The sequence below is a fragment of the Mastomys coucha genome, unplaced genomic scaffold (genome assembly GCF_008632895.1).
Source record: "Mastomys coucha isolate ucsf_1 unplaced genomic scaffold, UCSF_Mcou_1 pScaffold14, whole genome shotgun sequence".
Classification (NCBI taxonomy): domain Eukaryota; kingdom Metazoa; phylum Chordata; class Mammalia; order Rodentia; family Muridae; genus Mastomys; species Mastomys coucha.
Genome location: NW_022196896.1, coordinates 40,930,365 through 40,954,427, shown reverse-complemented (window position 1 = coordinate 40,954,427; position 24,063 = coordinate 40,930,365). Strand labels below are relative to the sequence as shown.

General features: G+C 35.0%; 1 protein-coding gene across 9 annotated transcripts in view; it reads right to left on the bottom strand.

Moving 5' to 3' along the window:
* Window positions 1-24,063, bottom strand: part of CUNH8orf34 (chromosome unknown C8orf34 homolog) — a 488,320-nt gene that overhangs the window by 94,339 nt on the left and 369,918 nt on the right. For all 9 annotated transcript variants that reach the window (XM_031366855.1, XM_031366856.1, XM_031366861.1 and 6 more), the window contains one exon: window positions 18,164-18,240. In XM_031366855.1, the coding sequence (XP_031222715.1) occupies window positions 18,164-18,240 (77 nt within the window). The remainder of the gene's footprint in view (window positions 1-18,163; window positions 18,241-24,063) is intronic.

Below are 24,063 nucleotides of genomic sequence, written 5' to 3'. Positions count from 1 at the left end.
TGTAAGGGTGCTATTTTTCCATTCGTGCATGAATTCCTATTCTCTGGAGCTTATTTGTACTTGATTCCAATAGCTGGAGAGCAATAACAAAGTGAAACAATGCAATAATCTGTGTTATTTGTTATACTTATTGTATGTACATTGCTGTATTTGTCAGCTAGCATCATCAACAGGTAAAAATAAAGAATTAGATTTTTAATCATAGATCTATAGTTGTATCATCCATTAATTCACTTTTGCATTCATGTATTTATCTGCACATCTATACTATGTGGTAAAATAAATATGACCAGAACCAATCTTATAAGACAGATTAATACTAATTTCCTCTAAATTGTCATAACACATAAGACAAGACTGTGGTTAGGGATGAAATGCAACAGCGAAAGGTATGTATATATGCAAAACTTTAGGATAATGTTAAAATATTATTACAGAGAGGCCAGGGGTATTACCAGTGAGACATGTTCTCTTAGAACCATCTTGCTAGATCACAAGCCATTTACAATGGTTGAAGAAGCAAAGTACAGACAGATGGGACCCATGAATGCTAAATATGGTAAATTATTGGGACCCATTAATGCTAAACCTGGTAAATTTAAGTTTCCTGAAGAGATTTTTTATTTTAGGAACATTTATGACTTGGTGGAACATCAGTCTGAATCCTAGAGATAATTTTCAAAATGGTTTGAGTGGAACAGGGCAGGAAATTTTAATTAAAATTAAAACAAGAAAAATTATAATGACTTTGGTTTTGACTTTACTTTTTTATGTATTATTATTGTGTATGCAAATGTTGAGTGCAATTAGGCATACATACATAGAAGTCAGAGAAGAACTTTGTGGAGTTTATTTTCTTATTATACCTTTGTTGGGATTGTGGGAAATCAAACTCAAGTTGGTGTCACAAGTACCTTTACCCACTGAGACATAACACCAGCAATAATGTACTGTTAAGATGACAATGCTAAAAGCACAACTCTTTCTTCAAAAAAGTCAAGACATAGTTTATTCTGGAGCCAAATTTGAGTGAATTTGGAATTTCAGATCTAATCTACCCAAAATATCATATTCCAACATAGCAACAATTTGATGAGCTTTTTATAGTCACAGAACAAAGAAAGTCATAAGTCAAGACACTTTCCAGACACATTAGTAAAATTAAGTAAGTGCATTAAAGCAAGTTGGGGAATATTCTGCTGTAGACTCCATGTGCTATCTGACATGTTTTTAGTCTCTTGATGGTAGAAAGCAGGTTTATCTTAGGTTAATACATTCTAGAGGTTTATCTGTTAGTCACAAGATATTGGGCCTGATACAGAGGTAAGCAAGGAATGGATATTTAGGGAGCTAAAAAATAACCCCACATTAATTACAATTAGGCCTTAGACCTGTAACATTCCCAGCTTCTCTAGTGTTACTGCAATATTAATAAGTTAATCAACCTTGCAGAAGGTTCAGTAGAAGGTACTATTACTTTCTGGAAACTTGTATTCACAAAGACAACAGTGGGCAGAGGACAACTAGTAAATAAGCTCAATGTCTTCATGTTGTTGCTGCTGCCTGTGGAGTGTTCCTGTTCCTGTTCCTGTTCCTGTTCCTCTTCCTCTTCCTCTTCCTCTTCTCCTTTCTCCGTCTCTGTCTCCGTCTCCGTCTCCGTCTCCGTCTCCGTCTCCTCCTCCTCCTCCTTCTCGTTCTCCTTGTTCTTGTTCTCATTCTCCTCATTCTTGTTCTCGTTCTCTTCCTCATCTTTCTTCTTCTTCTTCCTTTCTTCCTTTTCCTCCTACACCTCTTTCTCCTCCCCTTTCTTCTTCTACTACTCCTCATTAACACCATCATCATCATCCTCTTCCTGCCATAGTGTTTTGATTTGGTTTGGCTAATTTTGGTTTAGTACATTGTGAATTATGAACCTGAAGGAAATATCCCAAGGAAATAGAGTTTAATTTAGTAGAAGTTTTAAGTGTGAATGACATAACTCAGAGAGATTGAGCGAGAAGAGAAATATTCTACCTCCTAATACTGTCACACAAATGATTAAGTTTTAAAATATAATTTGGGTAGATGCCTTCATAACAAAGCAAAGACTGAGCCTCTCATTTCCAAGATTGTAGTATAAGGTTAATCTAGAGTAAGGATTGGGGCTAATGTAGCTAAAGATAGAATGTGAAATCATTCATTTTTTTATTGTCTATTGGAACTTGCTTGAAGATGTTGCTGGGAAAAAAAGTGGCAATGGGAAACATTCAAAATGTGGCAAAAGGATGAGGCATGTTTAAAATTGAGAGAAAGAACTATGTAAAATTTTTGGGTAGAGAGTCCCAAAGCCTCTTGAGAAAGGAAGGCAAGAGGCTTTGTATTCACCAGTAAGTACAAACTTACATGACAGTAATGCACTTCAGGCATGAGAGACTCAAGTTTTGTTTGGTTGTATTTGCTTACTCCCTTTGTCTTCAGATATATGAAGGTAAGGTCAAGTCTGGAACAGTTGGTGTGAGATAGAAGGCCATGGGGAAATTAAAACTGGGAACTAGCTGCAATAGAAACATAAACAGTTAAGATATCAATTGATATAATATGTAGGTCTGAGAAAGGTGAGAAATGACTTATGGTCTGGAGTCATTAGAAAGGCATAAAGGATCAGCCATGATACTAAGGGAATAGTTAGATGTGACTGAGCATTAGAGTTCATGTCCAGAAGTAAAACACAGATAGGTTTTGTTAAGATTCAAGGTATGGACACATGAAGCAGATTTGAGTGAAAGCTACTGAAAAGTAGACTATAAAGAAAGATTTAAAATTGGGCTGTTGGGTAAGCTGGTTACATTGAATCACAGTTTGCCAGAATGTGAAATATGAGAGATATTGTGGTTATGATTTGTTCCAGAAAAGCAAATATGAGCTTATTTCCTAGTGCAGTAGTGTTCCCAGTGTTGACAAGCCCAGTGAAGGATGACTGGGTCCTGAAGATTCTACTCATATGAATAAATTAAGGCCAATATCACAAGACTGGATTTACCTGCAAGGGAATTGGTTTCCTATTTTAAAAACTACAAACAAAAGCAAATTTAACTTCTCTCCCTACCTCTCTTTACACACACACACACACACACACACACACACACACACACACACCCTTCCTTTTTCAAAGAAGTTTTCTTTCACTATACTTCCAGCCCCTTGACTTTGGACTTCCTTATCAATAGACCCAAGATTCAGGTAAATTTCTGTACATTCAAAATCATTTGGAGCACATTATATATGAAGACAAACACTTCAGTAATATTTTATTAGATAATATAAGTGTCAAAAGAAGCATTTATATTTAGAGTTGAATAAGCAGACAATTGCATGAAGATTCAGCAGAAGTGTAGAAGCTGAAGACTGTCTCTTATAATTCTTATGAAAAAGAATATTTCTCAATCACAATTTTTATAATAATGAGTAAAAATGACATGTGAGAAATGCCTGGAAGAGAGTTAAATTTGCGGGCAGAAACGGAGGTGGCAACAGGTAGAGAGGTTGAAGATATGGAGGATTTTAATTTACCTCAAATAAGTTCAAAATGAGATTGGTGGGGTTGTTTGTTTGTTTGTTGTTGTTTTGTTTTTTGAGCCAAGGTCACACTGTGTCGTCCTGGTTGGCCTTAGAAGTCACTATGTGCAGGGTAGACTGCTTTCAAGCTCACAAGAGTTCTTCCTGCTTCTACCTCCAGAGTGCTGGCACTGACGGTGTGTACTACCACACCCAGCAAAAACTATGCTACTTTAAACTGAATTCTTCCATGGGAAAGCATTTCAATCTTGTTTTGAAACATTGCCTTCCACATATGTTCTAGAAGCTCACTTTTGATGTGTTTTGTTAAGTACTGGGACCTTGAGCTTTCCAATATCATTCAAGTAAAACTTAGCCAAATTGTTCATGCTTATAATAACAGCCACAGTGGCAGCAATGACTTATCATACTCAAGCATTAATTGCAGTTGAAACTTTTCTATGTAATCAGAGAAAATATTCTACAGAGTGGAACTCCAAGGGTAGAGATGACAGTGCACTTCTGCAATCCTGGCTAGCCGGGAGGGTGAAACAGAAAGATTGTGAGTTTGAGACTAGCCTGGACAACTTGAGAAGATATTTTCATAACAAAAATAGTAGGGCATCTGATTAAGTAGCAGATAATTTGGTAGACTGTGTAAGAGCCTGGGTTCAATTCCAAATCCGAAGAAATTAAACAAATTCAGATGTATGGATGTAATACAGATTCACATCATGCTCTGTTCCCAAGCCTATACAGATTCTAGCAATCGAGATTCAGTGCTTTAAGTGACATTAAAGGCCTGTCATCTGACTTTTGAAGTATACAGCACTCTTCCTTTTGGAACAAAGCAACTTGGGAGTCACTCCTAAGTAACAGCAATAAACAGAATTTCAAAATGACTTTTTGCTCCTTCAGTTCAACTCACTGAACCTGCCTGTCCCCAGAGTCACCAGCACATTCTTCACAATGTGCTAAGTATTGACTATCTTGAGATCAGTATGACTCATTATAATACAAAAACTTATTGTCTTGTTATATTATTGATTAAAATATTCTAATGTTGATAATCACATCATTGAAATCTCTGGACTGATATCAAGCAGAGCTAACACAATCCCAATGCTCATTCTGTAAAGTTACACTGCCATCTATTTGCAAAAGTCCAGAAAAGCCTCAAGGAGATGTGCTGTGCTCTGAGATGTGAAGGGAGTTTCTTTTGGGGCTTCTTTTCACATATTTTAAATGGAAACAGCAATACTTGTGTGTTTTTTGAATTAATATGAGAGCATCTAATAAGCTCAAATGCACATATATATTTTAGTTATTGAATTTTGAGAAATGGTCTCAGAGCTATGGGAAGACAACTTTTATCAGTTTGTTTTACTGACTATGAAACCAGCTCTTTATTTGACATTTGTACCTTGTAGCTAAGCAAAGTCCTAATAGCCACAGATAAATGACTGCATTGTGCTTGCACATCCAATAGACAAAAAGTGCCTGAGTAAAAACTTCTGGTTTGCCTATATACCAGCAGTAATATGAAGAAGACATTGGTTTGGTTCTTGAAATGAATGACACTGTCCAGGAGGAATTTAGTTAGGAGTGGGGTCAAAGGGTTTTCTTTGGTTTTACTGTGTGTTGTTGAGTGAGACTTTGAACTAATTCCATTCAGTTAATAAATGTGTCAAGGCAGATTCCTTAGCAGCTTCACACACACACAAACATGCACACATGAGCTCACATACAAACATGCATGCACATAAGCACAGTAGAATTTAGGATTTCACAAATCTATATTTAAAAGAAGTTAGTTAAAAATTAGTATTCCTTAAAAATGAAAGTACTTGCACTAGCTAGGATCTCTCTTTGAGGACAAGACAGGTTCTAAATGTTTCTATCAATTAATCTTGATTTTTAAAATGTTGAACTTGTCTCTCTCTGTCTCTCTGTCTCTGTCTCTCTCTGTCTCTGTCTCTCTCTGTCTCTGTCTCTCTCTGTCTCTGTCTCTCTCTGTCTCTTTCTGTCTATGTCTCTGTCTCTCTCTGTCTCTCCTTCTCTCTCACTCTCTCCCTCTCCCTCTCTCTTTCTCTCTCTCTCCTCTCTACCTCTCTAAGTTGAGCTATTTAAAAATGTGGTCGAATATTTTATTAAATTTCCCAGAACTAAATTTACCAGATAGGCCTGCAGACTATTTAAAATATAAGAACTTTTGACTGTGGTCTCTTCTATTCAACCTTAATCAGTCTCATAAAAGTTCAATGACCTTTTGTTTAATATGCTTGGATATGCTTAATTCGTACTTAGTCAAAAGAAACAAATATTTTCAGGCTTTTTAAGGCATTCAAAATTTCGAAGGTGAATTCTTCTGAAAAGAAAAAATGTATTTTAGCTATTTAGGGAATTAAGCCATAAGAGTAGTTAATAAGATAGAAAAATAGTCATAAAATACAAGAGGATCAGAAAGCTGTAAATTGTAATAGTACTATATAAGAAAATAAATGTCAAATTTTAGGACAGCTTGAATTGTAGTATGTTTAAAGTTTTTATAGAAAAGGATAAATTTACCTTTTTGTACTCTAAATTCTTAAGTTTTAAGTAAATTATTTACTTTTAAGGCAAATCATACACACACCCTGGAGACACTCTGGGTGACAGAAAGCAGAGGCAAAACTAGTGTGTCCATGCCTAAGTAAATATGCCCTAACCCCTTGCCTCTAATAACAGGTCCCAGATCATCGCATGGGACGGAATTTATGTACAATGTTACGACCATGTTATAAACATGGTCAGGCCCAACGGGTAAGGAGATCTCAGGTCCATCTGGAGAACCTACTGATAGTGATTTAGTTAAGAATCATATTATTAACAGCCGTGTGAATATTCCTGTTTGTATCCTTAGACTTGCGCTGTTCTCATCGTTGGTCAGAGACGTTGCTCATTGCAGTGGACAGTAGTTAATGCACAGGCAATGCTGAGAACAGACTGGCACCAGTGCTCTGTCATGGAGGCGATATCAATACCTTCCCACTCAAGGCTCATGGAACATCAAAAAGGAGCAGGTATAAGACTTTAAGAGCAAGAAAGAGTACTATGACATGTTACCTCTGGATATAACACACCTACTGCACACGGAGACTCACAGCACCTATGTTCTCCTGCACAATGCCATCTTTAATGTCCATTGATAGGTTTTGTTTCCTACTCTTATTCCACTTCAAAAATAAAAGAAACAAAAGGAAGCAAACACTTACTCTCAGGTGCTTATTGTTCTAATTAACATAATCCTAAAACTGTGCTGCTGAGAGATAAAGTTTACAATATATATGAAAAAATAATGTTTCAGAGGATTGAAAAGTTTAAATGAGTTATGCTAAGTAAACTCTTGAAGTATCATAGTAGACTGAGCCATTCCTGATCATTTCTCTTTCTATCAATCCATATCTAGAGTAGTGGACCTCCAGCAGGAAGGCCTGATCTCATGAGAGGACATGTACTTTCTTACCAAGCCAGGAATTCCTAGAAAAAGCAATTGTGAGGAAGAATGGGTTCCCAGAGGTTATGAAGCAATAACTAAGTGGCAAAGGTGACTGCCTTTCTCTGGTTGAAAGAGAGGGATCCAGCATGGCCTTGGCTTCAGAGACTATTTGACTTGGGGATATAATGATGCTTCTATTCTACAAGAGGAGGTCATTGGGAGGATCAACTCCTTCCCCAGAAGAAAACAGGAAAGAGAATGTGGTTCAGATTTGAAAGCTACCATAGAAATAACAATATTACAAGTGCAACCCAGTCACTCAAAGTATTATGGGGTTTCCTTTGTTGACAGAGACTTAGCCTGAAGGAGTTCCACCCCAGCAGGATGGTGGAAGGAAGTAGTATTAGGAGCGCCTAGTAGTTTGTGTTCCCATGGGCCCACACACCTTTCCTCTTCTTAAGATTCCTTCAGGGGCAGGTCACATAGTCTGGGGTGTGCTTGTCTCTTTATTTTTGAAGAATGGATCCTACATGACTGCTTTTCAACTTTTGTGATCTCCACATTTCTTGACCACATTCAACATTCTACCCTTCAGGAATTAAACATTTTTTTTTTAATTTCCATCACTGATAAAGTAATCTTTCCAGAATGTTTCTTCCCAGAAATGTCTCCCCATTGAAATGTAAATATTTTCCTAATAAACATTTTCAAAACACAAGGAAAAATCTGAGATGTGGAATTTCCAGAAATTCTGATTTAAGTAAACACAGACATCCATTTCAGAATTCTTATGAAACATAAGCATTTTTTTGAGTTGTGACATCATGGAAACATATTTGCTTACAAATTATCCAGCTTCCTTTTTACCCCAAAGCAGTTTGTGTTATTTCTGGATCGAGATTTTCCAATGGGCTGACCATAATAAGTAGAAGCTAAGATTTTGATCCCACTTCTAATTCTTGAGATTCTTATGAATACCATTTAAGCTTTACTGATGAAATCATACAAAAATCACTAGACAAAATACTTTTTAATACACTCACCAAATTAAGTTCAAAACTGATTAATATGTCTCACTAGGCTGGCAAAAAAAAAAAAAAGAACTTCTCCAGACTTTTATAGAAAGATGAAATCTTTCAGCATTATCTGGTATAATAGTGCATAGTTGTAATTTGAACATCTGAAAAGCAGTGACAGGAATTTTGTGTGTTTGATACCAGCTTAGGCCGTATAAAGAGACTACATACACAGAAACACACACATACACTAGCATTAAATAGAAATGAACTTATATATTTAAAAAAAACCTATATTCAAGAAACATATTGCAAGGCAGAGACAAAGAGCAATTGGTATTGTATAATGGCTTATTTCCTTGACTTTGTAAAATAAGATTAAAATGGAACTCTTCCTCCTTTACATGAAACATGTAATGCTATAATGACTAAGACCTAAGTACTAGGACCTGAGTAGCACAAAACCTTTGCTGCTAAGTTGATAGTGTGAATACATGAACAGAATTCAGATTTGGATCATCTTGGGGTGGGGTTCCAATCTACTTCATTATTTATAAACAGAGAAAACCAAGACAAGTCATCATATGCCATATAACTTCTACACTTCCAGTTATAAATTGTATAAGAAGATAATTGGTAGAAGGGAGGATTTTGTAACACAAAAAATTAAAATTCAGTAAATGGTGTGCCATTATTCTCCAGAGGATATTAATATGCGAAGAAAAACCTCAAACTAATAAGAAAGGAATGCTGTAATAAGATGGAGAGAAGGTGAGGATTTCCAGTCCACTGAACTTCTGGTGGGTAGTAGGAAGTGGGGAGCTTGGGTGAGTCAGAGAAAGGAATGCAGCAATGAGTTTTGGAAACATTACCAGTTTCTTGATGTACAATAGCATGGAACTAAAGTTTGACTGGGAAGTTCAAAAGAAAAATGCAAAGAACTAAGAGGTACGTGTTCATCTAATACTGAGAAAGACAGTAAGTGCAAAAAGAATGAAAAAATATTAGAAAAGTATGGTTTCTATATAATTAAACTTTTATAATATTTAGTGCTAAATTGAAAGGTATTTAAAATACTTGCAACAAATGTAAACTGGAGTGAGTTACTATAGCAATATAACAAATGCTAGCAAAGTCAATTGGGGGGAAAAATCCCAAGAAAGACAAGACCAGTGGAACAAGAAAAAGCATCGAAAATCCACAATCTAATAAGTAATATGTCAATATATTGGTTAATGTGGTCAGGAAGATGATCATACCAACCTCAGGACCTGATTTAAATTTCCACAAAACATATGACAGTGAAAGAAAAGACCTAACTCTACAAAGGTATTCTCTGACCTCCCTATGCATAGCATGGCACATGGACCCATTACATACATCATTCACAGTGAAAAATAAATATTTTTTTTAAATCAGAATAAGTCCTCTTGTAACTAAACATGTCAATCTGAGCTCAATCCTTGAAACCCACGTGGTAGAAAGAGAAAAACAAATTCCACAATGTCCTCTGACCAACACACAAACTCTATTGCACTCCTGTGCATGTACGCATGTATGTATACACACACACACACACACACACACACACACACACACACACACAAACAAACATAAAGATTGTTTTAAATATTCATTAATAATCAAGGAAATGCAGTTAATTAATACACTAAAAGGCAAAACATTTCATTTTATACTTATAGACAGGACAAAATAACTATGAGATTTTATGTTTATTTTCATTTATATATGTTAAAAGACTGTTTAATCTTGGTAAATGAATGTGGTGCTTGGCAAATAAGTCAAATGGACTTTTTCTGGAACAGATCAAGAATTTTGCCGGGCAGTGATTGCACATGGTTTTAATCCCAGCACTTGGGAGGCAGAGACAGGCAGATTTCTGAGTTCAAGGCCAGCCTGGTCTACAAAGTGAGTTCCAGGACAGCAAGGGCTATACAGAGAAACCCTGTCTTGAAAAACAAAAACAAAACAAAACAAAACAAAAACAAAAAAAAAATTTTAAAGTACCAGAGGCTTTGACCTTTTAAAGAATTTAGTCTGCATGAACCATTCAGACTCTAGTTATAATTTAAATGTAGTGTTTCCTCTAAAGAATTGTGCCCATGAACAAAATACCAAGCAAACTAAGTCAGTGTTTGCAGCCCTTTTTACATCAAAACAAACAGAGAAAATTAGTATTTGTACAACACATTAAGGGACTCAGAATTAGCTGCTTGCCAGGAAATGAGACATAAATAATTACCCACTAGGCTGCAAAGCTGGGTTCTCAATAACCCCATCACCTCCCACTCATGGCCCCTGACCGTAAAGATAGTGTGGGACAATCTGGTAGGAAAATCCAACTTCAAATCCTTACATTTGTCCAAATATGACAATAGTATCTTCTTGATTTTACATTGAAGTGCAAATCTAACTTTCAAAAATGAAAACTAAGACATTAATACACCATAAGTCAAGGCTACACTAATATACACACCCCCCAGCTAGATCCATAAAATTCTGTGAGAATATGCTCATCATTCTGTTTAAAATGAAGAAAATGAGGGGCTGGAGGCATGGCTCAATGATCAAGGCTACTAGCTGCTCTTCCAAAGGACCTAGGTCCAGGTTAAAGCATCCACACTGTAGCTCCTTGTCTGTAACTCCAATTACAGATCTAATGCCTCTTCTGGTCTCCAAGGATACTTAGACACACAGTTGGTGCATTGCTATACGTGCAAAACACTCATTCACATAGTTTTTGAAATTAAATAATTTAAAAATTCTATACTAATAGTAAAAGGAATTTTTGTAATATGTATCATGTTAGATCAACATACATAAAGGATGCTTTTTTCAGTTTATTTGAATAAGCACATTCCTGAGACTCTAGTTATGCATGTAACCATTTTCTATAATGAGAAAATTGGTCTAAATGAATTGGTTGGAAGATGAAATCTATGAGGGTGTAAGGTTCTGTAGGAAATATTCTATATCTGGTTGTTTTAGAAGATTTAGTTTTAGCTTAAAAGAAAAAGCAAGAATGTAAGGAAAGCCCTTTGTGGGGAACACAAAGGTTTTCTATATCCATTAAAGGAGTCAGTATTAATTTGATCCATGATGCACACCTGTTGTACAAGTTATAATGAGACATAGTAGGCTTTCTGTCTCAGCATAAGCATAATCCACATGACTTTCCCTCAGCTTCAGTTCAGATACATATAAATCCAATCAAATTTGAAAGAGCTAAAGCTAACTTAAAATATTGAAACTATTAAGAGATATTTCCTTTTTTACTTGTCATCTTTGCAAAAAATCCATGAAACATGATATGATCCTAAGACAAGAAGAGCACAGAGTCCCCAATAGAGGAACTAGAGAAAGAACCCAAGGAGCTGAAGGTGTTTGCTGCCCCATAGTAGGAAGAACAATATGAACCAATCACCAGTACCCCCAGAACTCCCAGGGTCTAAACCACCATCCAAAGAGTACGCATGGTGGGACTCATCCAGCTGCTGCATATGTAGCAGAGGATGGTCTTGTCAGTCATCAATGGGAAGAGAGGCCCTTGGTCCTGTGAAGGTTCTATGCCAGGGCCAGGAAGCAGGAGTGGATGGGTTGGTGAGCAGGGGGAGGGGATAAGGGATTTTCAGAGGGGAAACCAAGAAAGGGGATAACATTTGAAATGTAAATAAAGAAAATACCTAATAAAAAAAGAAAAAAAGGTAAGTATAAAAGTTAACTAATCTCAATAAATACTTGTCATATTTTCACTCAGATGCACTAAAATGACATAGACAGGCTGAATTACTTGCCAGAGCCACCATCAATGCCTAAATATTTATTATGCCACACTTTACCATGTTAAGCCACATTTTGTATTTGAATATAACACTTAGAATTCACATTTTTTCAAAACTCATACATGTTTTTAAAATTAATATTTGCATAGATTTGGTTAAATATTTCCACCCTTGATGTTTTGGAAATCAATGTCCCTGAAATTTCTAAAGGAAAAAAAAAATCCCACCTGGTCATAAAACTCGCTCAGAAAAACTTTTCCGCTGTAAGACCTCATTTCCAGCAGCTTTATTAGCATCCTGGAACTGTAAGTCATAGAAGTCAAGTAAAATTCTATGGAGAAAATGAAGAAAATGATAAAAATCCTTCAGTGCCACACCAAGCAGGCACTCATCACTCTTCTGTAGAGGAAATTCATTGCTACCATTACCTGCAAACACTTTGTCAACTCATTGTTTCAAGACACAAAATTTGCCATATTTATAACTTTCAACTGATGAGATAGTAATAAGCATTCATTTCTTTTGTTTTCATTTTGCAAGAGAAAAGTCAGACAAAATATGCTTAGACTTAAGTCCATAAATGCTGGCTGTCTATCTGCTTTCCATGCAACCTATTTAATGCAAGAAAAACATCACAACTTTTTCATCAAACTTTCAATCTCTATATCAGTTTGTATAGAATTATTTACCCTATAAAATATGGGAAATGATTTACTTAGCATGATACTATACTTCAGTGTGGAAAAGTATTTATAGGGTATCTCAAAATATCAATTTGTAAAGATGATGAAGCGGAAAGAATTTTTCTGAGATAGATTTGTTGGGGGGTGGTTAATAACCACATTAGTAAGAAAAGAAAGAAAGAGCAGAGATAGCAAAATCCATAGTTAGACAAATAATCTAATGGTCATTCTTAAATATTGAAGGTATATGGCATATTATGCTGCTTTAAATGTACACGTGTCACTTACAAAAGAAGAGAGAAAGAGCTACAAGTTAGGAAGAAACAGACGAATTAATCTCCCAGGTGAACACATACTGCTTGATTTGAAAGAAGCAACCAGGCAACTGGAGAAGAGACGTGAAGGTATGTCATCACCCTGAATATTATAAAGGTCATATGACTAGAGCAGAATACAGATCTCCTTCAGTCTTAGCAACCAATGTTCACTGTGTAATGGAATTCCTCTTTTAATACAATTCCCTAAAGCATCCAGGATTTAATATAAGAAGATTCTATTATGGGTATTAACATTCAGACAGGAAAAAGATACACAGCAGAGACATAGTTGACCTATACACTTCATTTGAGGATTAATTTTTAAATGAATAAAAACCAATTCATCAAATTCTCCCCAGGATAAAGAACTCATTATGGAACAATGCCCTTGCTGTCATAACTTTCTGAAGTTATCAAGCAGTTGTTTATATTGTCAATGCTGTGAACACATTTTTTTTTAACCTTCAACCTTTGAATTATCAAAAGAACCTATTGTATATATAAAAAAAATCTTACAAAATTTGCACATTTTAAAATTCATATGCACATAGGGTTGTTGGCAAATGAACCAAACATACAAATTTCTACTTCCAGTAAGGTATAAATCTCAGTACTGAGTAGAGGTTAAAACTATCAGCAATGAACAAAAGCCAAAGCCACCAACTATGCAATAAAGGATCAAATCAAGAAGGTGCTTTATTCACTAATTCACAAAGCACAATATCACACAGACTTAAAACTAACCAAACTTGGTGTTTAGTTAAGCTAAGTAGGCATTTTGCTGAGATAATTTCTGGAGTCTCCAGAACACTTAGGTGGCCACAGGAAATGTGAGGAGTGTCTAGTTTCTCTTCATACTGTCAGGATCTCTCTTTTGTCCTGCCGCCCAGATCTCTCCAATCTCTTCAATTGTGGAAGACCTAAGCTAATCTACAAAGCTCCTTCCTCTCACGAAAAGCCACCTCTTAGAATCCAATACTTCAAACTACAGCTTTTCACTGTGTTTAATCTAATGATGAATTCTTTTGTGAGGATGGCCTAGATTGTGTGTGTTTTACACTTCAGGCAGCCATTTAACAGGACTTAGGATCGAAATATGAGTGGTCTATGCCCTGTCCCAGCATGCATCCTAAAATGTTACAAGGTTCTGTTTGCTCACTTAAAAGTAAATGCAACTAAATTCTCAGGATGGATATTATGTTCAAAGTGATTATGTCACAGAAAGACAAAAGTCCAAGAGTATTAATGTCCAGTGTCTGAAATGCTTCATGAAGTAACTGCACTCTACACATTTGTGCTATTGTTGACACTATACCCACTCTAGACAATTTTACATATTTTCCTCAGTAAATAATACTCTTCAGAAGGAAATAGAGCTTTCAGTAACTTCTGGGCACTTTGGGAGATCTGAGCAGAAGCCCTCTAAATTTTTGTTCTATTTTCAGTAAGCCATAGTAAACAGAAAGTCTTATGAAAGACACTGAATAAAATAAGTGTTTTTGAAGGAAGAAATCAAGAAGATGCTGAAGCTCAAATGTCTTTCCTGATCATGTTTCATCTTTGCCCTGTGTCCATGTATTTAATTAGTATCTTGAAAATAAAATAGAAAAATTAAGATTAAGAGTGCTGTAGAAATTGTGAAATTTGAAAAACCTTTATGTAAATCTTGATCAATCATTTACCTCAAACATTTGTCTAAACCATTCCTGAAGCTAAGCCACAGTGAGCATTACCTGCTGCTTGGTATTTTCCTTTTGAATATTTTTTCCTTTTGTTCACCCATTTTTTAATAAACGGATTTACCTGACAAATCCAGTTTTAATCTGTGTGGATTATGTCTATGCTAAAAGCTTTCCAGAACAGAGAAAAAGAGAAAAATTTCAGAAGAATGATTTGCTTTGAGGGATATAAGAGGATTAAAATAAAATTCTAAAATCTAATCATTGCCTTTCTAATACTAAAATATTCAAGAAATATTGAAAACACAGATTCATCCATGAGGAAAAATGTCTAAAGGACTGAGTTCAATTATGCATGCACATTACCAACAGGGAGGTGCGTGAACAGACAAATGGATGTATAGATGAAATAACTTTACTATTTGTGGCATACTTTTACAGAATGTCACTGAAAATTTGCTTTGATATATTTTATATGTATGAGAATAGTAAAAAGAAAAATTATATTTTGCTTCAATTCCCTATTAGCACTTAGAAAATGTTACAAGCTTCTCTTTGGCTTACTAAAAATAATGTTTACATTACAAATGTACACTTTAGCCAATTTACATGTAAAATATAATCTTCCTAAAATAATTAACTTCAACTTTTTAAATCTACATTTTCTTTATATTCAAAGTAGCTACTACCACCTAATATTATCATATTTATAGCTAAAATTATTTATAACTAAATTATATCTTTTTATAATTAATATTACCCATTGCTAAAAGAGATTTCAAAAGATTAGCTGATGTTAATTGGAGTCAAGGAAGTTTTAAGAATTCAAAATCTAATATAGGAATGATAAAAAATTGTTATTCAAGAACATTTTTCATTAGAAAAGCACTGCTTGATCATTGTGGGAAGAAAGTAAGCTCTAGTGACAATATAAAGTCATTTACAAATCATTTGATTAAACAATGCTAAATTTTCCACTGGCATATCAAAAGTTCTAAAGTAAGGCAAACATTATAGGCAGAGATTAATTTGATAAGGCTATTAGAAAAATGAATCTACTAGTAGTATCATTTTTAATTAAAAATTATTTTTTGTTTCAAACAAATAGGTTAATCATCTAGCTCAGACTGGCTTCCAACTGGCTATGTACTTAATGGACTCTTGTTCCTCTTGCCTCTACCACTTAATTGGTAGGATTATAGGCATGAGTAATTAAGCCTAGTCTAAAATTATACTTTTAGACATGCAAGGAGAAATAAAAACTTTGCTAGATTTCACAGATGATAAAAATAAACCTTTAAGAAAATCATTATTGACAAGTTTTTACTGTCTATGCCATAATCCAGCTTAACTATCATATAATTATGGATATATACTGAAGTTTATAAATGAGAAAATGATTTTTCAAATAAAAGTTGATAAAATTCTGATTTACCATTAAAAATAATATTGTATTTGAAACAAATCTGTTTATGCATTTATAGGAAGTGTGAAAGGAATATATTTGAAAGTATACAATGTAAGAGTTGGTTGAAAGTATAGATTGCATGTTGGGTGAATAATTTGTCTTAGATGGGACATGCTGGCAGATTGTGTCATAGATTAAACTGTTAACTTTACATGGCCTAGAGTCATCTGAAAATGGAGTCTCAGTTGAGAGATTACCCATATCAGAATGACTTGTGGGCATGTCTGTGGGTGATTGTCTTCACTGTCATTGATGTAAGAGGGCTTTGTCCACTATGAGTACTATCATTCCCTGGGCAGGCAGTCCTGGGTGGTATACAAAAGATAGCTAAGAGTGACCCACCAAGCCAACAAACAGCATCCCTCCATAGTTTTTACTTCAAGATACTTCATGAGTTTTTTGACCCGATTTCTCTCAGTTGTGGACTGTAATCTAGAGGCTTACGCCAAATGGCCTTCATCCTCCTCTATATTGTTTTGGCCAGATTATTTTAGAATAGTAACAGAAAGGAATCTACGGTAGTTACTAATATCTGAGCTTGAGTTAGAAGAAAACCACTAGTTTTCAGCTGTCAATCCACAAGTAGAACTAAGACTAACAGATAGAAAGAAGTTGAAAGGTACACAAGAAATTTAATAGGAATACAGTGTTCCAAAAAATGCTCTAGTGACTGAGGTTCCTGGACCAATTTTCTCACCTATGGGTATCCATAGTGAGGACAAAAGGTAAGATAATGGCTGGGAATGCAGGGGGAAAGGAAAGAAATAACCAGTTGCTGTATTAAATTAAGATGGCACTACCTGTTTCTAGAGCTCTAATATGCTTAGCTCACTGCCTGGGAATTATTGCTGAGTCATGCCATTAATATAGCAGACATGGATTATGGACTTACTGTGTGCAGAAAAGAGAAGTAGAAAAACTTGTGTGCCTTTAATAATCTTGTATTATGGTAGAAGGATATGAATAATAAACAAAGTAGTAGGTTATAGATCATGATGCAGTGTCAAGTAATACATGAGAACAACAAAAATGTAAAAGTTTAATAAAGATCAGGAAAGCTACAGTGAAAATGTAATATTTTAGAAAAGTGGCATTGATTTATTTTGTATTTTTAGAATTAATTTTGCTATGACATCTAATAGTTAAAATGATAACCTTAAAGAAGCACTGTATAGTTGGAGTGGCATTTCATCATAGTTAGTGGCATGGCTTACCATGTATACCCCTAAATTTCATGATTATCACAAAATGTGTTTATAAATGGGGTTCTAAAAGAGTCCACTTACTACAGCAGATTGACTCTAGTGTCTCAGGGGATTCTAGCATCTCATCTTGGCTGAAGTAAGGAACTAAAACAACAGCGATAATGAAAGAGGAAGAACAGGGTAACATGGGAAGAAAGGCATTGGCTGACAGTTGGTAGAAACTAACACTTCTTCACACTTCTCTCCAGAATCTTGAGGAAAAGCACTGGTGTTCACACTTGCTCTGTGGTACCTTGTGGAAATGCAGGCGCACAAACAGAATAAATGAACCCTATAAACATTGTATACCACTGCATTAGCCTGAGCATTAGAACAATTCAAAATCTTTTAAATACTTTTATATTCAGAATTTACATAGAGGCTTCAGGTTTTCCTGTATTTATTCTTTTAACTTTGAATTTCATTGAAAGTCAGAAATGCCATTACACCCTGGCGAAGAGGTAACAAAAGTCACAAAAGCTCCACACTTGATGATAGCACACATTAAGAAATTATGTCAGCTTAGAAGATAAAGAAACTTTTTGGTTAGGATGCATATAGCTCAGCTGGTTGAAGTTTGATGTGGTAACTCACAAGCTTTTAGAATGTACCCATGCTCTAGTTACAGCTGATCTCTGCCTTAGTCAAGCTTCTTACAACTGCCAAGGAGCTTGACACAGCCCTGCTGTGTATTCAGTAAAGTGGTCCCGTGCTGCTGTGAGAGCTCTCCACTTTACAGAGAATAGTGGATGCTATTCAAGTATTCTTTATAAAAAGAATGCTCATTTCTATTCTCTGTGTTCTTCAGAGATGTGCTCTTAGTGCTCTCTCTCTCTCTTTCTTTCTCTTTCTCTCTCTCTCTCTCTCTCTCTCTGTATGTGTGCTTGCTATTTCTGTACATGTTATAGATTTAACAAAAACAAATAAATTAATATACTTACTGGTTCTGTTAAATTAGATGTTTTCTCAAAATCTTCACCTTCCTCCATCAGAGTTTCTTCTGTCCCAGGTAAAGAATCTATTTTAATTTTTAAAAATAAAAGTTACATATTGCTTATGTATAAATTGCATATATATCACACATATGTATATATATATGTATATATATGTATATATATGTATGCATCTATATGCACATATGTTTTTTGATAAGAAGGATATTAGCATAATAGAACTACTAATTCAAAGAATCATAGAGTTTATGAACAGAATTTTGAATGACATTTGTTCAGTTTATAGATAAATATGAAAATGAACATATTTCTAATTCAGGAGTGTGTAATAAAATCAAGAAAGGACAGTAGCTGGTTACCCTACTTTAACATATAAAACAATGGTTCAGGCTGGAGAGATGACACAGTGGTTTAGAGTGTATACTCCATATGAACTCAAAGAGACTATGGCAGCATACATAGAACATGCATAGGTCTAAGCCAGATAGAGTCCCAGTGCTGCAAAGAGCAATGGACACAAGCCCATATCCCCAGCCCAGAAGCTACCTCTAGCAACTGTTTGCAAAGGAGAAATTTACTTTCTCAGACAGAGTCTCCCTGGTTGTACAAACCACACTTAAAGGGTGGGCCTTACTACCATCAGTGGACAGCCAACACAAAATGAACTCAATAGCATTTTTGAAGGTTTCTTTGTTTCATAATGCTTTGTCTGGACATCTTTTTTTGTTTTTAACACTACAGGTATTGTACTTATATATTACTGTTCCTGATTTTGTGTCTCAATGAGATTTCTGTGTGTGTTTCTCTGTGTCTGTATGTTTTCCTTGTAAACTTTTGTTGACCTTCCTTTTTCTGTTTGTTTGTTTGTTTGTTTTGTCCTATTCAGTTAAGATTTGTTTTTAACTTATTTTATTTGTTTCTTTGTAGATGCCTGTCTTATTTCTAATGAGAGAGAACAAGAAAGGAGATGGGGAACTGAATCTGGGGGGAGCTAGGAAGGAGAAATTATAATTAGAATACTCTGTAGGAAAAAATCTAATTTTAATTTAAAAAAATAAAAATAAAATGAGTATGTACTACTATGGTAGAGGACCTGGGTTTTGTTCCCAATTCCCACAAAAGATGGCTCACAGCTACCTATAACTACAATCATAGGGGAACCAGCAATCTATTCTGGCTTCTGTGGGCAACCACAATCATGTGCACACACCCACACACAAATGCATACAATACAAGCATAATTAAAAGCATAATTAAAACACAGTAGATTAAAACTAGACTCAATGCAGAGATCAACCACTCACAGGAAGCCTTGACTTAATGTATGTACCCACACCATGGCTCCTGAATGTATGGCTCTGGGAACACAGCAAAAGATATGGCTGAATGAATTTAGAAGGCAGTATAGAAGGAAGTCTGCTGCAAAACAATCTCTGCTAGAAATAGCTCCATAAACAAGACTGGAAAATGGCAGTATCAAGGTACATGTTAATGAGTAAGGGAGAAGTCTTCATGGCTCCCACCCTAGACAAAGAACACTGTTGAAGCTGGAAGAGGGAGGGATAGTTAGCTTCTCCAAGAGCTGAGTTCTCTTATTGGTTTTTAAACACAAAGTGGTCAGCCCTAAAACCATACATACACAAACAACAAAAGCAGACTTAACAGCTTATGTTTACATATATGTGCATATACATACATATATATGTAGACAATAAAGAAAAAATCAATTTCAGGGGAGAACATGAGAAATGTTTGAGGGTACCTGGGAGAAGCTGAAAGAAGAAAAAACAAAAATACATTTCTAATTTAACTTACTTTTTAAAAAATGTTATATGATTACATAAAGAAAAAATTATTTAGATTTATGTGCAATAGGAGGCAGAATTTTCTAATGTATGACATAAGTGCTCTGGGCAAGAAATAATTAGAATGTTGAATCCTAGTTGCTTATGGTCAAAGAGTATGGAAACAATGGAAAATGTGGCATAAGCCCATGGTTGTGGCTCATGGCATCTCTATATCTGATAATTCAGAGTTCTTCACCTAAGAAGTAAAGCTAGTAAATCTTTTGAGTACAAGCTTATCTCTATATAAACATAGTTATTATTATAGAACACAGAATGCTTTCCACTATGATACAACTCTGAGGAAGCCATAAATTAAGATAATTTACTTACTACTCTTCTAAACTGAGTAGAGCCATTAAAAGTAGCAAATTTTAATTGATAAAATTAAGATTGGTAATGGGAAAGTGTATCATGTTAAAGAATAGTGATTCAATGGAAAAGAGGAATTCAGCACTTATCTATTAAAACCAACTTCTTATATGCTAGCATTGACAAACTCATTAAACCAAGAAACAAGTTGTATTTTATTTACATCTTATAAAAAGAAGTTACAACTTTGGCCAGGGAAATAGGTAGGGTAACTCAAGATCTTTACCTCCCTGTCTATTCTTAAAAGTCCAGCCCTGTAGTCTCACCCCCAAGTCTGTAGCAAACCTTCTGCTGTGGCCATTCCTTGCTCTGTTCCCATTCCCAGGAAACTAATTAAGCAGATACTGGTACAATAAAACACCCTGCTTTTCTCCCTTCTGTGAATCAACTCTTCCCATCCTATCTTATTCAGATTTCCAAGTGATAGTTCCCAATACCCAGAAACTCATTTTACTTGGGGTCCCAACTGGTCACATATAACAAAAAAAAAAAAAAAAAAAAAAAAAAAAAAAAAAAAGAATTGCCCACAAAACAACATACAACCATCATACTCTCCTAAGAACTAGAGAGAAAACATATAGACAAAGTTGCAAAACATATAGACAAGATCAGATATCCGCACCTGGAATTACAATCTTCCCAATCCTAGATGCCTAGACGTCAGTATAAAAACATAATCAATAATACCTATGATAGTATGTCCTCCACTAGAACCCTGCATCACTAGGATAATAGGCCCTGAATATCCTAGTATGATTGAAGCACAAATAAAAGCTCTTCCTTTATGTATATGACAGAGGAATTGAAAGAGGAAATAATTAAATATATAAAAGAAATAACGAAAACATAAACAGTAGAAGACAATAAAAAAAATGGTCAAGACCTGAAAGTGGAAGGACAATCATTAAATTGGATCAATGGAAAACCCAAACTAAGGGAAGTGTGGAAATGAAAAATTTAGGAACTAGAACAGGAACCTCAGAGTCAAACCTCACCAACAGAATATAGGAGGTAGAAGAGAGAATCTCAGGGATTGAGGCTATAATAGAAGAAATGCATATGTCAGTCATAGAAAATGTTAAATCTAAAAAATTCATCCATTCAGAAAATTTGAAAAACTATGAAAAGACCAAATCTAAAAATAATAGGATTAGAGGAAGAAGAAACTCAGGTAAAAGACATTGAAAATAGTCTCAACAAAAATTATAGAAGAAACTAAACAGAGACAAACTTAAGTTAGGACCAAATAGATTTAACAGATATCTACAGAACATCTTATCCTAAAATGAAAGAATATACCTTCTTCTTATCACCTCATGGCAACTTTTCCAAAATCTACTATATAATTGGTCACAAAACAAGCCTCAACAAATACATGAAGATTGAATTAATCTCATGCATCCTATCAGATCACTATGGACTAAGGCTTATCTTCAATAACAATAAAAACAACAGAAAGCCCATGTACACATGAAAGCTAAACAACACCCTACTCAATGATAACTTGGTCAAGGAAGAAATAATGAAAGAGATTAAAGACTTTTTAGAGTTTACTGAAAATGAAGGTACAACATACCCAAGCTTATAGGACACAATGAAAGCAGTGCTAAGAGAAAGACTCATAGCTCTGAGTGCCTATAAAAAAGAAACTGGAGAGAGCATACACTAGCAGCTTAACAGTGTACCTGAAAGCTCAAGAACAAAGAAAACACATATGCCCAAGAGGAATAGAAGGCAGGAAATAATCAAACTCAGGGCTGAAATCAACCAAGTAGAAACAAAAAGAAATATACAAAGAATCAACCAAACTAAGAGCTGCTTCTTTGAGAAAATCAATAAGATAGATAAACCCTTAGCCAGGGGGCACAGAGACAGTATTCAAATTAACAAAATCAGAAATGAAATGGGAGATAAAACAAAAGAAACTGAGGAAATTAAAAAAATCATCAATTTCTACTACAAAAGCCTATGTTCAACAAAACTGGAAAATATGGATGAAATGGACAATTTTCTATGCAGATACCAAATACTTAAGTTAAATCGGGATCAGAAAAATCTTCTAAACAGTTCTATAACCCCTAAAGAAATAGAAGCAGTCATTAAAAGTCTCCCAACAACAACAACAATAAAAAATCCCAGGACCAGATGACTTTAGTGGAGAATTCTATTAGACCTTCAAATATGCCCTAATACCAATACTCTTCAAACTATTCCACAAAATAGAAACAGAAGGAACACTACCCAATTCATTCTAAGAATCCACAGATATGCTGGTACCAAAACCACACAAAGAACCAAGAAAACTTCAGACCAAATTTCCATATGAATATCAAAGCAAAAATATTCAAAATTCTAGCAAACTGAATCCAAGAACATATCAAAACTATCATTCACCATGATTAAGTAGGCTTTATCCCAGGGATGGTTCAACATATGGAAATTCATCAATGTAATTCACTACATAAACAAACTCAAAGAAAAAAACCACATGATTATTTCATTAGATGCTGAAAAAGCATTTGACAAAATTCAACATCCCTTCCTGTTAAGTCTTGAAAGGATCTAAACATAGGAAAAGCAATATACTGCAAACCAGTAGCCAACATCAAACTAAATGGAAAGAAACTTGAAGCAATCCCACTAAAATCAGGGACTAGACAAGGCTGCCCACTCTTTCCCTATCTATTCAGTATAGTACTTGAAGTTCTAACCAGAGCAATTAGATAACAAAAGGAGGTCAAATGGATGCAAATTGGAAAGAAAGAAGTAAAAATATCACTATTTGTAGATGATATAATAGTATACTTAAGTGACCCCAAAAATTCTACCAGAGAACTCCTAAACCTGATAAACAACTTCAGCAAAGTAGCTGGATATAAAATTAACTAAAACAAATCAGTACTTCTTCTACTCAAAGGATAAACAGGCTGAGAAAGAAATTAGCGAAATGACACCCTTCACAATAGTCATAAACAATATAAAGTATCTTGATGTGACTCTTACCAAACAAGTGAAAGATCTGTATAACAAGGACTTCAAGTTTCTAAGGAAAGAACTCAAAGAAGACCTCAGAAGATGGAAAGATCACCCATGTTCATGGATTATCTGTACTAATATAGTAAAAATGGCCATCTTGCCAAAATCAATCTACAGATTCAACGCAATCCCCATCAAAATTCCAACTCGATTCTTCATAGAGTTAGAAGGAGATATTTTCAAATTCATTTGGAATTTAAAAAAAAAAAAAGTCCGGATAGTAGAAACTATTCTCAACAATAAAAGAACTTCTAGTGAAATCACTATCCCTGACCTCAAGCTGTACTACAAAGCAATAGTGATAAAAACTACATGCTATTGGTACAGTCACAGGCAGGTAGGTCAATGGAATGGAACTGAAGACCCAGAAATGAACCCATGAACACCAATGGTCATTTGATATTTGACAAAGGAGCTAAAATCATCCAGTGGAAAAGAGACAGCATTCTCAACAAATGGTGCTGGTTTAACTGGTAGTCAACATGTAGAAGAATGCAAATTGATCTGTTCTTATTTTCTTGTACAATGCTCAAGACCAAGTGGATCAAGGTCTTCCACATAAAACACTGAAACTAGCCGGGCGGTGGTGGCGCACGCCTTTAATCCCAGCACTTGGGAGGCAGAGGCAGGTGGATT